The 14,892-nt window shown below is 44.4% G+C and overlaps 1 protein-coding gene across 3 annotated transcripts in view; it reads right to left on the bottom strand.

Annotated features, from left to right (window-relative positions):
- Positions 1 to 162: 162 nt before the first annotated feature.
- Positions 163 to 14,892, bottom strand: part of CEP295 (centrosomal protein 295) — a 61,636-nt gene continuing 46,906 nt past the window's right edge. For 2 of the 3 annotated variants that reach the window (XM_081326906.1, XM_081326907.1), the window contains 9 exons: positions 14,035 to 14,189; positions 12,602 to 12,746; positions 10,743 to 11,407; positions 9,586 to 9,711; positions 8,145 to 8,259; positions 6,257 to 6,457; positions 5,816 to 5,912; positions 3,978 to 4,077; positions 163 to 538 (listed from right to left, as the gene is read on the bottom strand). In XM_081326906.1, coding sequence (XP_081183032.1) covers positions 491 to 538; positions 3,978 to 4,077; positions 5,816 to 5,912; positions 6,257 to 6,457; positions 8,145 to 8,259; positions 9,586 to 9,711; positions 10,743 to 11,407; positions 12,602 to 12,746; positions 14,035 to 14,189 — 1,652 coding nt within the window. In that variant the 3' untranslated portion in view covers positions 163 to 490. The remainder of the gene's footprint in view (positions 539 to 3,977; positions 4,078 to 5,815; positions 5,913 to 6,256; positions 6,458 to 8,144; positions 8,260 to 9,585; positions 9,712 to 10,742; positions 11,408 to 12,601; positions 12,747 to 14,034; positions 14,190 to 14,892) is intronic. The other variant, XM_081326905.1, reaches the window with a different exon arrangement.

The raw sequence follows: 14,892 nt of genomic DNA, 5'->3' as shown, positions 1-14,892 counted from the left end.
AATAATAGGCAGGTTAAGAAAAAGTACAAGCTGTGTTCAGTGTCTTCTCTTACTGGCAGCTGAAATTTAAAAGGTAGCTTTTGCGATTCTTCAACTAGTTTCCATTCTCCATCTTCTGGATTGTTTGGCAGGAGGCTGACCATAAATCTCCCTTTCCCATTCTGACGGCACAATTTTTTTAAAGGCAAGTGAAAATGAACATGGCTTTGGAATGAGTTGGCAAATGTTCTACATTTTTTGCAAATGAAGGTTTTTTATTATAAATAGTTAAAATAGTACAAAAAGCAGACACATGACATTTGAAAATAAAAATCTTGAATTGAAAAGCCATAATTGGAGACAATGGTCTATATACAGCATTTGAAAATTTGCAAGGATATCCATACCAAATGTGAATTATCTCAAATTCTGCCACATAATTTAATTATCAAGGAGACCTCAAATTCAACGCTGATAAAATTATCCTCCATTTGTGGGAATCTGCAAAATACTAGGTTTTCAAATTGATTTTCCTGGTTCGTAGTTTTTCCAATGTTTTCTATAAAGGAAGGGGAAAGAAAATAATCTCAGCAACGAATAAATGGCAGAAGTATAACAGCAACAGCACTTAGCAGTTTAAAAGTGACCAAAATGTGGCACAGGTGACAGAAAGATCTGAGAGCCAAACTCCTGAACAGCTACAATGATATGTGGGTAATCTTTTTGGATATTGCACATTTTACCCCCCCCCCTTTTAAATCGGCCTTTGCTTATCGAAAATCGGGACTGGAATTGTGTTTCTAAAGTGCAGTCCTCATTGCTGTCGTTAAAACAAAAAGGCCACCTTTTTAAAAGCAAGAACCTTATGTGACTGACTTGCAATTTCCTGCTGGCTTCCCACAAGTTGTCAGTAGGGAAGCCAGTTGGAAGTCGTAAGTGCCTGGTGGCTCCAAAGGCGGCTGGAAGGTGGTGGGTGAGTGAAGCAGAAAGTGCTGTGGCAATTGGATGTAGGCTGGGGAGTAGTGTGAGAAATATTAAAAGCCTGGGATTTTCTACTCCAGGGCTCAGGAGAAAAAGGGCCATAAGCAACTTGCAAGCTTCTCTACAGGCTTCCCCACTGAACTGCTTGTGGAAAATTGGCAGGGAAGGTTGCAAATGGCAATCGTGACGGCGTGGCTGCTGGGACTTCCAGGACTGGTTATGCCGTTCGTTCAGCATCATTGGCAACATCAAGCTTTGCTCGTTAATTGGAACTGACTTATTTTATCCTTTATTATATATTGGTAGCTTTCATGAACTTTGTTCACAATGGAAAAACATAACTGTTTAATTAAACTTGCTTGGATAAAGACACAATACGAAACAATATGGTATTAAAATGATTTTACTTCTGGCGCTTGCTGCCAACCACATTTGGTTTTCTGCATTGCAAACAGGATGAATTCCTCTCATGCTAAATATTGTTTTAAGTCGATGCCTAAGCTTACAGTCAATTTGATTCACAATTAAAAGAATTATAACCAGCAAAATTTAAGTTTTTTTTTTAAAATTTTGCTTTTACTTTTATTTATTTATTAATTTAATTTGTATACCGCCCTTCTCCCGAAGGACTCAGGGCGGTGAACAGGGTAATACATAATAAAAACAAGATACAAAAATTAAAAATTATTAAAAGTAATTAAATAGCAATGCCCATAATAAATTAGTACAAATTAAAATTAAGACCAATTTATAAAACCCAACCCCATCCTATCAGGCCAGACCAGCTTGTTCAAAAAAGTGGATTTTAAGATCACGCCGGAATGAGCGGAGATCAGGCGCCATCCGGAACTCGACCGGAAGATGGTTCCATAAATCTGGCGCGCCCACAGAGAGCGCCCTCCCCCTGGGGGCCACCAGTCGGCATTCTTTGACCGGTGGCACCCTGAGGAGGCCCTCTCTGTGGGAGCGTACTGGGCGGAGGGAAGTTGACGCCGGCCGCAGGTGCTCCCCAAGGTATTCCGGACCCATGCCATGTAAGGCTTTATAGGTCATTACTAACACCTTGAACCTCACCCGGAAGACAACTGGAAGCCAATGCAGCTCGCGGAGCAAAGGTGTGACATGGGAGTGTCGGGAAACTCCCAACACAACTCTCGCGGCTGCATTCTGTACCAGTTGGAGCCTCCGAGTGGTCTTCAAGGGTAGCCCCATGTAAAGAGCGTTGCAGTAGTCAAGACGAGAGGTCACGAGCGCATGAGTGACCGTACGTAAGGCATCCCGGTCTAGATAGGGCCGCAACTGGCGCACCAGGCGAACCTGGGCGAAGGCCCCCCTAGTCACAGCCACTATATGGTCTTCTAGGGAAAGCTGTGAATCTAGGAGGACTCCTAAGTTGCGAGCCCTATCTACAGGGGGTAATAACTCACCCCCCCATAGAGAGGGGTGGTATATCCTGAATATCCCGAGATGCGAGATGCCAGTACGCACAGCCACTCAGTCTTGTCAGGGTTGAGTCGAAGCCTGTTCCTCCCCATCCAGACCCGGACCGCCTCCAGGCAACGGGACATCACGTCGAGGGCATCACTGGGGTGGTTTGGGGTCGAAATGAAAAGCTGGGTATCATCAGCATACTGATGATACCCAACTCCAAAGCCACGAATGATCTCACCCAGCGGTTTCATGTAGATGTTGAACAGGAGAGGCGAGAGGACCGACCCCTGAGGAACTCCACAAACGAGAGGCCTCGCGGTCAACCTCTGCCCCCCTGCCAACACCGACTGCGAGCGTCCCAGGAGATAGGAGGAGAACCACTGAAGGACCGTGCCTCCCACTCCCAATCCCCTGAGGCGCCGCAGCAGGATACCATGGTCGATGGTATCGAAAGCCGCTGAGAGGTCTAATAGGACTAGGACAGAGGAATATCCCCTGTCCCGAGCCCGCTAGAGATCATTCACCAGCGCGACCAATGCCGTCTCCGTGCTGTACCCGGGCCTGAAGCCCGATTGGTACGGGTCTAGATAATCCGCTTCATCCAGGACCAGAGGGAGCTGATGCGCCACCACACTCTCAACAACCTTCGCAAGAAAGCGAAGGTTGGAGACCGGACGAAAGTTATTTAACACAGCCGGGTCCAAGGCAGGCTTCTTGAGGAGAGGTCTCACCACCGCCTCTTTCAAGGCGGCGGGGAAACTACCCTCACCCAAAGAGGCAGATATAACCGCCTGGAACCAGCCTCGTGTCCCTTCCCGGGCTGCATAAACCAGCCAGGAAGGGCACGGGTCCAATAAACATGTGGTGGAGCTCAGCCTCCCCATAATCCTGTCCACTTCCTCCAGAGTTACAGGATCGAACTCCTCCCAGGTAACATTGACAAGACCACCCGTGTCCTGATCGTCTCACTCTGCCCAGTCGGAGTCCAAACCGGTCCGAATCCGAGCGATTTTGTCCGACAGATGTTGACTAAACTCCTCGGCACGCCCCTGCAAGGGTTCTTCACTCACCTCCTGATTAAGGAGGGAGCGAGTCACCCTAAACAGGGCGGCCGGGCGATTATCTGCGGACGCGATGGGGGCAGCGAAGTAGTTAGACCTCGCCACCCTCATCGCTGCGAGATAAGACCTAATATGGGTTCTTAGTCGCAATCGATCGGATTCGGATCGGCTGGACCTCCAACCGCTCTCTAGGCCCCGTCTCCGACGCTTCATCTCCCGGAGCTCCGCAGAAAACCATGGAGCCCACTGGGATCTGCGCCGGGTCAGGGGCCGCAAGGGTACAACTCGGTCAAGTGCCTTCGTGGCCGTCCTTTCCCAGGCTTCCACTAAGGCATCTGCCGAGCTGTGAGCAGAGGAGGCAGGTGGGGACCCCAGTGCTGCCTGGAACCTCTCAGGGTCCATTAAGCGCCTGGGGTGGAACCATCTAATTGGCTCAGCACCCCCACGGTGGGGAGTGGCAAAACGGAAGACCAGCCGCAGGAGATGATGATCCTGGGATGGAATATTCAGTTGCAAATGTTTTACCTTCTGAAATTCTTTTGCTCTTTCCCTGTTCCTGGCATAATTTTCTTTTCTGTCTTTCTCTTCCTTTCTGTTTTTCACTTCCGCCAGATTATTATAGAGTCTATGAAAGAAATAAAACAGTTGTTCCAGTTACCAGTAAATAATTCGTAAGGAAATCCTTTGTGCAAAGGGACTAGCAATAGTTCGGGAGAATTTCTAATTTCCGGTCAAGATAACAGTAAAAACAGCAATGCCTAGGCCCAGGCTTTCTAGTGCAGGCATGTCAAACTCGTGACGTCGCGCGACGTATCGGAGCTTTTTCCCCATTGCCAGCAATGGGGTGGGCACGGTTTCGTTGCGATGCGTCCGGCCCGTGGGCCGGCAGTTTGACACCCCTGTTCTAGTGGAAATGCGTGGGGACTAATCCTCCCCAATTGTTCCCACCTGCTGTACCCAATCTTGTCAAGAAGAGCATTCTGGTGCAATCCAGAAGGAAATCCTTTCCTGCCCTTTGGTACAACATCCCTCCTGAGGTTAGATTGGCCCCACTCCTGTTGGCCTTCCGCAAGGCCTTGAAACTTGGCTTTGGTTCCTGGATATATCACAGAGCTTGTCTCCTGGCTGGCTGACTGGCTAGGTGTTTTATTTTTATTTGCTTTTTTTATATTGTGTATTTCATGTATTTTATTGTAAGCTGCACAGAATGAGATGGGCAGCTATATAAACTGAATAAATAGAATAGAAATAGGAATAGAAAGAATAGAATAGAAGCGAAGCGAAGCTGGAAGGGACCTTGGGAGATCTTCTAGTCCAGCCAGCCCCCTGCTCAAGCAGGAGAACCTATACCAGGGGTAGGCAACCTTGGCTCTTTTATGACTCGTGGACTTCAACTCCCAGAATTCCTGAGCCAGCATGGTTCAGCATGGAAACCTCTCCCTTTTCCCCTCAGCGTGGCTGGCTCAGGAATTCTGGGAGTTGAAGTCCACAAGTCATAAAAGAGCCAAGGTTGCCTACCCCTGACCTATACCTATATATGTGTTTGTGCTTTCTTTTTTGAAATACCAACTACTGCCCAGATAGATGTAAGTTTAAAACCCTTCCTATTGCTATGGCAGAGTCCCATTCTAGACTGAACTTCCCAGTATTATCAGGGTGCTAAACAGAGAAGCAAAATGCCAACACACAATGCGGTTAAACAACCTCAAAATTGATTGGGGGGGGGGAAGAGAGAGAAAGACCTGCAATTATAGTGCAAACTTAAGCCTTGTCCACTTGTTTGTTTCTGCCATGACAATTACAAATTCAGTGTTGAAATGTAGGAAAAGAACTAAAAAGCATCCTGTCCAAAGTGCCTGAAGGCTTTGAGGGTCTGGATGTGGAGGGAAATGCTGCTGAATTCAATTTTACCGGGCCAGAATAGCTGTGGATATTTGGGGATATTTCATCTTTATCCTGGAATGGAGTCGCCCTTCCCCATTCAAGGCTTCTGGGCAGCTTTGAAAGTCTTTGCCCAGCTTCATCTGTTGCACTCTTTCCTAAATGGGGAGGTTCTTCAGATCATCACTCACACTCCAGTCACCTCATGGCTTGATTACTACAATAATGTTCTGTGTGGGACTGGCCTTGAAACTTCCAGCCAGCCGAGAATGCAGCTGCACGCATTGCAATCAGCAAATTGACACCTTTGCTTCACAAGGTTGCACTGACTGCCAGTAAAGCTTCAGGGGGCAACTCAAGGTGCTGATTACGGCCTTCAAAGTCAAAATCAAAAGGCGGGTCTTTCGGCTAAAATTACATGGCTTGTTAAAAAGTGCATTGGTTTAAATTTCTCTGCAGTTGGGTGTGTGTGTGTGTAATACCTTGAAGTCCGTTGCTGCATTTGTGCTGCGGCCGCTTTCCTGTCAACTGGAGAGCACCTTTTTTCTTCCACTTTCTTCAAAAGATGAACAGCTGCCGCTAGAATCCAACCGGGGCACATGAAACACAAGGCTTAGATTAGACAATCTTTCAGGAGAGAGAAGAGGTAAAAGCAATTCCTCCACTGCTTTTCATTGTACATCAAGCAGCAAATGACTCCCAATCTTGGCATAAAACTGAGACACGAGAACAACTACAGAAAGACGTGGGGGTTTTGCCCATGTGTTCCTGCACACTTGCCCTCTCCACGAAATGTTTACAAATCACAATAGTCACAAGTTAATTTTAAACAACTCATTGTTTGGATGATTGCAAAGGCCCCAAGCAAAATGACTGTCCGGATTTCATATTCCCTCAATTTATACTTGTTTGCTGATAATTACCGTGAGGTGTCCAGTTCACGTTTCGTTTGTGGAGTTGTGGTTTTTTCAGTGGCGGTGCCTTACTCTGGGTTTTTTCAGAGCTTTGCTCTCGGTTTTTTAGTTTCTCCACCCTTTTCAAAGATCTCTCAATGAAATCTTTCTTCCGTTCCAAAAATGATTCCTGCAGGCTGCCGTGGACAGGGGCAAGCTCTGACAATATTACTGTGAGAGGAAAAAAAGATGCATTTTACAAATAGGAAGTGTGATTTGCAACAACTTCAGACCCAGCCAGACAAAGCACTGTTATTTTCAAAAATATATAATAAACTGAGTAACAAGAATCATAATACGTTTTGAGGGCAAGAAACTATGCAAAAGACTTCTAAAGTGCGCTCCCACAGGGAGGGTCTTCTCAGGGTGCCACCGGTAAGAGATTGCCGGCGGACGACACCCAGGGATAGGGCCTTCTCAGTGGGGGCGCCTGCCCTTTGGAACCAGCTGCCAGTGGAGCTGAGGACTGCCCCCGACCTCCGTTCATTCCGCCGGGGCCTGAAGACTTGCCTCTTCGAGTTCTCTGGCCCAGGCTGAGGATTAAATTATTTTAATTGGGGTTTTATTTATACAGGGATAAATTTAATCTTTTTTAAACTTGGTTTTTTAACTTTTGTATTTTTGGTTTTTAATTACCCTGTAAACCGCCCTGAGTCCCTCGGGAAAGGGCGGTATATAAATGTAATAAAATAAAATAAATAATAAATAAATAAATAAAGAGCATAACCATTTATAAATATGGAAAATAAGGAACAATGATCAGACTCCTTATCGCTAATGGCTAACGGATGTGCAAAACATTTTAAAGGCAAATGTTGGGGTTTGAAACGGTGTGAACACAAAACAGTTTGTTTAATCAGGGCAGAAGCGTTCCAACCCAAAATTGTGCTCTTTCACGCTTGTAACATTCCTAGCAATGATTTTGAGTTCGAAGCCTTTTGCATAGCAATAATACTAGCAAACCAGCCTTAACATCAAGAGTCAGTTACTGCAAGCATTACGATCAGACTTTACGCAAGACTGAACCCACAAAAGCACCCTGAATGCAAAAGCATGCAAGTGTAATTAAAACAGTCATTGAATGTGCTCGGCGCAGTTTTCCTTTAGTGTGGCATACAAAGGTAGTGACTCAATGGGGTTTGATACAGGAAATGTTATAAAGTCTTTTTAGAGGAAAATCAGTAAAGCTGTCTTACTAAAATTCTTTTTTTTTGGGGGGGGGGTGTCTATGCAAGACTCTGGAGAATGTTGTAACAATCTGATGAATGAAGCAGCAGCAAGACTATTATCTGCAGGATCCAATGTGAGTCACCAAGACCAAAGGTTTAATCTTCTAAGCCACGGGTGTCAAACTCAATCGCGTCAAGTGACATGCCGCGACGTTTTTTTGCCTTTGCGGAGCCAGGGCAGGCATGGCCTGCACATGATGCATCTGGACAGTTTGACACCCCTGTTCTAAGGTTTGGGATTCTGCTGAAGCCCATCCGTAGGGAACTTCTCTGTCTATAAGCCAACTTAAGAGCCAGCCATCAACAGCCTAATTAACGACTAAAAGCCACACACAACCAGGCACCATAAAATTACAACGTGTAGAACAGCCCAGTGCACATGTTCTGGAGAGAGAGAAGTTCCCCCGACAATGGGCTCCAGCATGAGCCCCAAGGCTTGGAACTGTAAGTCTTTGCTCCCAGGGACTGACTCAGATTGTATCCTTTCCACATTTTCCTGGAACATGTACATTTGCCTTCATTCACAAGACTATTATCTGCCTGAGTATTACAGTTTTTAATTCAAGCTGCTATGACCTCTGAATATCAACAGGCTCGGATTTGCACTCGTACATTTGCATACATACTACCTCTTGGCTTGGAGTTTTGGTCAGGATCATTTTGAGGGCTTGGAACTGCTGGTGGATAGTCCAACTGAGTGGGAAATTCATCCACTTCTGGGTTTAGTGGGAAAAATCCTCTGCTCTGTCAAAAAATAATAAGTAAATACAGTAAGTTAATGTGTTGTCGGCGTAATGAGGGTTGATGCATTAAAAAGAAAAGCTACTAAAGGGAGGCATGTGCACCTAAAACAACGAATAGCTAAAGCTAAATAAAAAAGTACTTTTCAATTGGAATATAATGGCCTTGGGGCGTTAATTACAGGCAGTCCTCAGCTTACGTCCATTTGTTCAGTGACAGTTCAGGGCTGACAAAATGGATGTACAAGTAGTCTCTGAAGTCCCTGCCCTGGCAACAACCTTGTGGTCAAGTGATCCAGTCACTTGGGTACCTGGCTCATTATTATGCTGCAAGGAGCCGGGGTCGTATGATTGCCATTTGAAGCCTCCTTGTGGTTTTCCACAAGCAAAGACAAAGCTGGCAAGGATGGCTCTAAGTCATTCCTCCCTATTGCAGCCTGCTGCCTGCACAGTTTGTACTCTCTAGCCTTCGTCAAATCAAGCCGTGCCTCTTAAGGTTACAAGAGCAGCCAGGATTGCCATCGCTAAGGGGTGTGGTCAGGTGATGTTGCCTTTGCCTTAGTGACAGCCATCCTGGTCTCAGTTGTTATTGTTAAGCAGTTTGCCAAATATTACCTTATGAAGTAGCAAAAAGGTCTAACAAATTCAAAGCGCTCTATTCTAGATAATTCCAGCATTCTTCATCTTTGGCCAAATTAAAATGTGTGTTGTCACTCCCCGACCCCACCTGTTGTGATTCAGTGTCAGCCTGTGCTCCCAGCAGCTGAGTCTGATGACTCTGAGGAGGAGGGGTTTGGAGAGCCTTTGGTGTCGGAGGGAGGCTCTGATGCACTGCAGGACTCTCAGCCTGGCCCCTCCAGTCATGTTCCTCATGAGGCTCAGCTGTGTGAGGAGGAGGTGTTGGACTCAGAAGAGTCACAGGTGAATCTGTTCAGACGCTAGAAGCAGAAGGCAATCCAGCAGAGCAGAGAAATCAATGAGGCAACTCAGTGAGAGGAGGAGAAGGCATTGAGAAGCCATGCCTTGGGACTGATAATAAAAGGGGAAGGTGTGGGCGGGGCTGGTTGCTGAAGGCAACCGTTTGAAGACATTCTGAGAGAGTCCTGGTCTGTTCTTGCTACTTCTGTTTAACTCTTGTTTGTTGATTCTTGTTTGATATTTTGATTCATTTATTGAAGGAAATATTCTGTTGCTTTTTTGTTTGAACTGTAAATAAATTTGGGTTGGGTTTTTCCAGCCTATTGACTGTAAAAAGGAAAAAGGGGTTGTCCCTGACACAAAAACAGAGCCTGTTGTAGGCTGGGACAGAACACCACCCCCAAATTTTTACCTGGGGACGGTCTCTAACTTCAAAATGATCACTGGGCATAAGCTCTGATTCGGCAGTGCTGATGTCGTTAGAGCTTACTAGCGTCAGGTCAGGCTCTTCCATAATGCCTCTTCCTGTAAGGGTCTCCTAAAAAATTAAAAATTGCAGGAAACAGTAAATAATTGGCATTTCTACAAAAACACACATTTGTCTGCCAGAGGCAAGCATTTCCCCCAAGAACTGCATAATTCTATCCCAACCCTTTAGGGCAGGGTTCTCCAAACGTGGCCACTTTAAGACTTGTGGACTTCAACTCCCAGAATGCTTTAGCCAGCCATGCTAGCTGGGGATTCTGGGAATTGAAGTCTACGAGTCTTAAAGTGGCCAAGTTTGGAGAACCCTGCTTTAGGGCAAAAGGTCGTTATCGTGAGCCATACCACCAAAAGAGTTTAAATTGATGGAACAGGACCCCTCAGTATGGAACTACCCCATCACGGACCATCCTCTTTGGGAAATCAGATTAGCTCTGACATTATTTAGCCTATGGCGTGGGTCCGGATTATTTATGGTAGCACCTTCTGCCGGCGTTAACTTCCCATCGTCCTGTGCGCTCCGACAGAGAGGGCCTCCTCAGTGTGCCGTTGGCCAGGGAATGCCGACTGGCGGCCCCCAGGGGGAGAGCATTCTCTGTGGGTGCGCCTGCCCTCTGGAACCAGCTCCCTATTGAGCTACGGATGGCTCCCGACCTTCGCTCCTTTCGCCGCGACCTGAAAACTTGGTTATTTGAGCTTGCCGGCCTGGACTGAGGGATTGGAATTTTAAATTTTTAGAATGTGATTTATTTATTGGGGCTAATTTAATTTAATTTATTTTTAACTTTGTATATTGTGTTTTAACTGCCCTGTACACCACCCCGAGTCCTTCGGGAGAAGGGCGGTATATAAATCCAAATAAAATAAATAAATAAAATAAAATGTCTGTTAATTTGTTGTTGTTCTTTCCACTGGCACGTGAGCAAGTGTCTACTAAATGGTGTTATTTTTATACCTTCATTTATTACACTTCATCTTTTAATTAGACTAATCAGCTTTTGTGAGCTGAAAAACAGTGCATTTCATATCGTCTCTAAATAGGACGGCTTACATTTAACCCAGGAGTCTCCATTTCAGGCCACTCACCCAAACAGGGATGCTGCACTGTGACAAACGGGAATCCGAGCTTTTAGCCTGGATGACATCCATATTTGATTGTGGAAACATGGCTGGCTCGCTGGTAATTTCCCGAGCAGAATTCTGAAAGGGACTGCCAGAGTTCATTTCTTGAGGCCAAGCCAGCAGTACCTTCGATCTTGGAAAACTCTGCTCTTGCGTGGAATTTAAAGCATACCCCGTCAGGTCAGTTTCTACATCCCCCTTGACTAATCTGTTCCTGGTCTCCGTTTCATTGTTGTCATTGGATGACGTTGTGGCTAGTTCAACGAAGCAGAGACTCCCGGCCCTTGAGCTAGTGCCCTCTTTTGCCAATTCTGTCCTCTCGTGAGTACTTTTCCTTGTGCCAGAATTTGGAATCGTCTCGTAAATGGAGGTTTGATCATCAACTGGAGTAAGGCTGCAAAAATTTTCGATGGACGAACAGAAATAGCGAGAGTCACCGTCGTCTTGCAGATCCTCACATGATCCAGTCTCGGGTGAAATAACTACAAGGTCCCCCCAACAGTTCTTGCTTAGCTCAAGGTTTTGTTCAGGCTTGAAACTAAAGGCTCCAGATTTACCAAAACTATTGTTCTGCAAGGTACTTTCCAGAGATAAGGGTTCAGACAATTCTTTGGCCACTGGTTGAACAGCTGAGAAATGGCAAAACAAAAAAAAAACACCCAGTTTTTATATGAAGTTAACTACAGTAAAATTCAGCATATTACTGAATTTTTAAAAGACTGAAGCAGAGAAGGAGCAATTATTACTCATATTAAAAATAAATTACAAGTAGTCTTCTAGCAGGTCAAATCATCTGCTCATCTAAAGCCAGATGGTTGTCCCGTTCAAAATCTCAAGCAAAGGCCTTACTAGAACTTTCAAGATCTCACAGACTGACTCTATGGGGGAAAAATCACACTCTACTAAAGGTAAAGGTAAAGGTAAAGGTTCCCCCGCACATGCGTGCTAGTCGTTTCCGACTCTAGGGGCCGGTGCTCATCTTCGTTTCAAAGCCGAAGAGCCAGCGCTTGTCTGAGGACGTCTCCGTGGTCATGTGGCCGGCATGACTAGACGCCAAAGGCGCACGGAACGCTGTTACCTTCCCACCATAGTGGTCCCTATTTTTCTACTTGCATTTTTACGTGCTTTCGAACTGCTAGGTTGGCAGAAGCTGGGACGAGTAACAGGCGCTCACTCTGTTACGCGGCACTCGGGATTCGACCTGCCAAACTGCCGACCTTCTGATCGACAAGCTCAGCGTCCTAACCCACTGAGCCACCGCGTCCCTTTTTTCTACTACTCTACACACTCTACTCTTCTACACACTCTACTACTAAGCTATAATTCCTCACTAAAAAATCCCCCCCCCCAAGGTCTGATTAGCCAAGTCATGATGATTATTTTTCAGTGCCAGATGGAAATGTCATGGAAGCTATGAGATGTGAGCAAAAAAATCAACACATCTGCTAACTGGTTTGTTGTCAAATGTTTCTTCTGTCTTGCTTAGCAATATAATATTGTTCTATTGTTTTAAAACGTTTTTAAGATTTTAATTGTGAGCTGCCCAGAGTTGTACTGACATGGGGGGGAGGGGGAGAGAGCTGTAGAAATCAAAGCAAATCATTAATATATAAGAAATATCTTTGCTGTGTAAAATCTGTTGGGAAAAATCAATTACTCAATTTCTAAATCAGAGAAGCACGGATCAAACAGAACCTAAACTTCAAAGCCAAACAGAAATATGTCAGCACCTATTCAAATATCCCCCCTTTTGTTAATAACAGCAATGTTTAATTTTTAAAAATATTTTCCTGACTACAAAGATCAAAGGACTAAACAATTACCTTGCCTTGGCTGGTTTATCCTTTCATTACTCTGTTCCTTTGGCTGAGAACTGCTTAGTTTTCCTCTGCTAAGAAATAAAGTACTGTTGCTTCCTTCTTCCAGAGTAGAAGCTGTTAAATCTTGACTCTTAGATAAATCTGAAATCTATAGAATAAAAATGCATCAGGGGAGAATCAAGGGATAGCATGAAAATTTCATAAGGCATGCTAAAATCTTTTGGAGTTTTCTCATCTTAACCTAAATGCTACCAATACTGTGGTAGAATCGGAATAACTGGGATTCAAATAGTGGCAGAACAGTTTTGCAACTCTCATGTAGCAACAAAACTGTTAAGTCAACTGTACAACTATGCAACATTATGACACAAATGACACTGATGCAAGAAAATCAGACAATAAGCACTTTCATCTTCCAGCCAGAAAATAATAGTAGAATTATGCGGAAAATACTCAGGAATACAAAATAGTTTTTTAATTATTATTTAATTATCTCATCAACAGAGACATTCCATTTGTGGATAACAAAACAATAATAATATTAATAATACCATCAAATGTCAACATCTGCCTATCCAAGGTTCTTGAGAAGAACGGATGGATAAAAATATGCCAAATGCAGTCTAAACATCTGGCTGACTGTAGGACTGACCATAATAATTTATTAAATTTGTATGCCACCCATATATTTCTTTTGGACAAGAAGATTGGTTGCAATATTTTCAATATAGGCTTCCCCATGGGGGAAGCTCATATTTTAAGGGCAGGGATGATGAATTTGGATCAATCTAGCTGAGAACAAGCCTCAGATGCCATCAGGCTATCAGCACTAAGGGAGACTTGAATGGTTCCTAGCCCAACTCTGATCTCTCTACATCAGGGGTCACCAATCCCCGGGCTGCAGACCGAACTCGGTCTGTGGCCTGTTAAGAACTGGGCCACGCAAGCGACAGGCGAGCAAGTGAAGTTTCATCTGCGCACATGCGGGATCTAGATTGCACATAAAATCATCCCCTCCCCGGAAGACAATTTTTCTTCTGAAACTGGTCCCTGGTGCCAGAAAGGCTGGGGACTGCTGCTCTAAATCACTGTTTTATTTTTGCATTTCCATGTTGTAAACTGTCTATCCTGATATCATAGTGACTCATTCCTTTATCCTCTTATAAACCAACAACACAGTAGAAGAGAGAATGACTGACATTATCTGGATGTTGACCAAAGCACTTTGTCCAGAGATTTCCATGATGGAAATAAACCACAATTGTCTCTCTCTATATATATATACATTCTGTGTGCTGACTTCTTAATTCTCATTGGCAAAAGTGTCATAACCGCAGTTACCTATTTGCCCTCATGAATGTATTCTAAAGATCATTAAGCCAGAGCTGACTTTTTAAAAGAAGACACGTTCCCAATTTTCCTCTGTTCCAAAATACCTTGCTTAAGTCTTTGCTGTTTTGAGATATTCTGCAGTGAAAAAGCGTTGAGCAGATATCAAAGTCAAAACTCGGCTTCAAAGGCTGAAAAAGTTCTCGGTGAAAATTTGGAAAATTTCTTTCAATATCAGCAGCATCGAGTTCAACCGCTGGGTCTAAAACAAATGAAACGGAAGTTCAGACGGTACCACGCAGGTTTGTTTCAGTGTTTACTTTTGTGGCTTGTTACTTTGTGGTCACCATGGGAACTACACAAACCTAGGATGACCAAGTTATAACAGATAGTCAGACTGAATACAAAGCACTGGAAAGGGAAATGGCAACCTGCTCAACCAAGAAAACAGGATAGACATTCCCATCCAGGACAAGGTTAGTGTGATGCTGGTAGATGAACCCTCAGATGGGAAAATATCCAACAAGCTACTGAAAAAAACAGTGCAAGGATGAGGATGAGTGACACTGGTCCTATGATGTGGCTGGATTAAAGTCAAAAGGTGGTCCAACTGCTGATGTACCAAGAAGCCAAAGAAAATAGCGCATGCCACTGTTTATGTGGAACATCAGAACAATGAACTAAGGCAAACTTGAAGTTAGACGGGAAGTGTCAAGAATGAACACTGACATTCTGGGAATCTATGGATTAAATGAAGTGAAATGTCTGTCTGTCTGTCGTGTTTTGAGCACCTCGTCGGCCCAAATATGGGATATATATATATATATATATATATATATATATATATATATATATATATATATATATATATATATATATATATGTGTGTGTGTGTGTGTGTGTGTGTGTGTGTGTGTAAATTACTAAGAAAGAATTTAGGGAGTCTGAAATGCATTTCTGACTCA

The sequence above is a fragment of the Vipera berus genome (genome assembly GCF_964194415.1).
Source record: "Vipera berus genome assembly, chromosome: 4".
In the NCBI taxonomy this organism is placed as follows: Eukaryota; Metazoa; Chordata; class Lepidosauria; order Squamata; family Viperidae; genus Vipera; species Vipera berus.
Note: the sequence above shows the minus strand (reverse complement) of the source record. Positions and strands in the feature narration are given on the sequence as shown.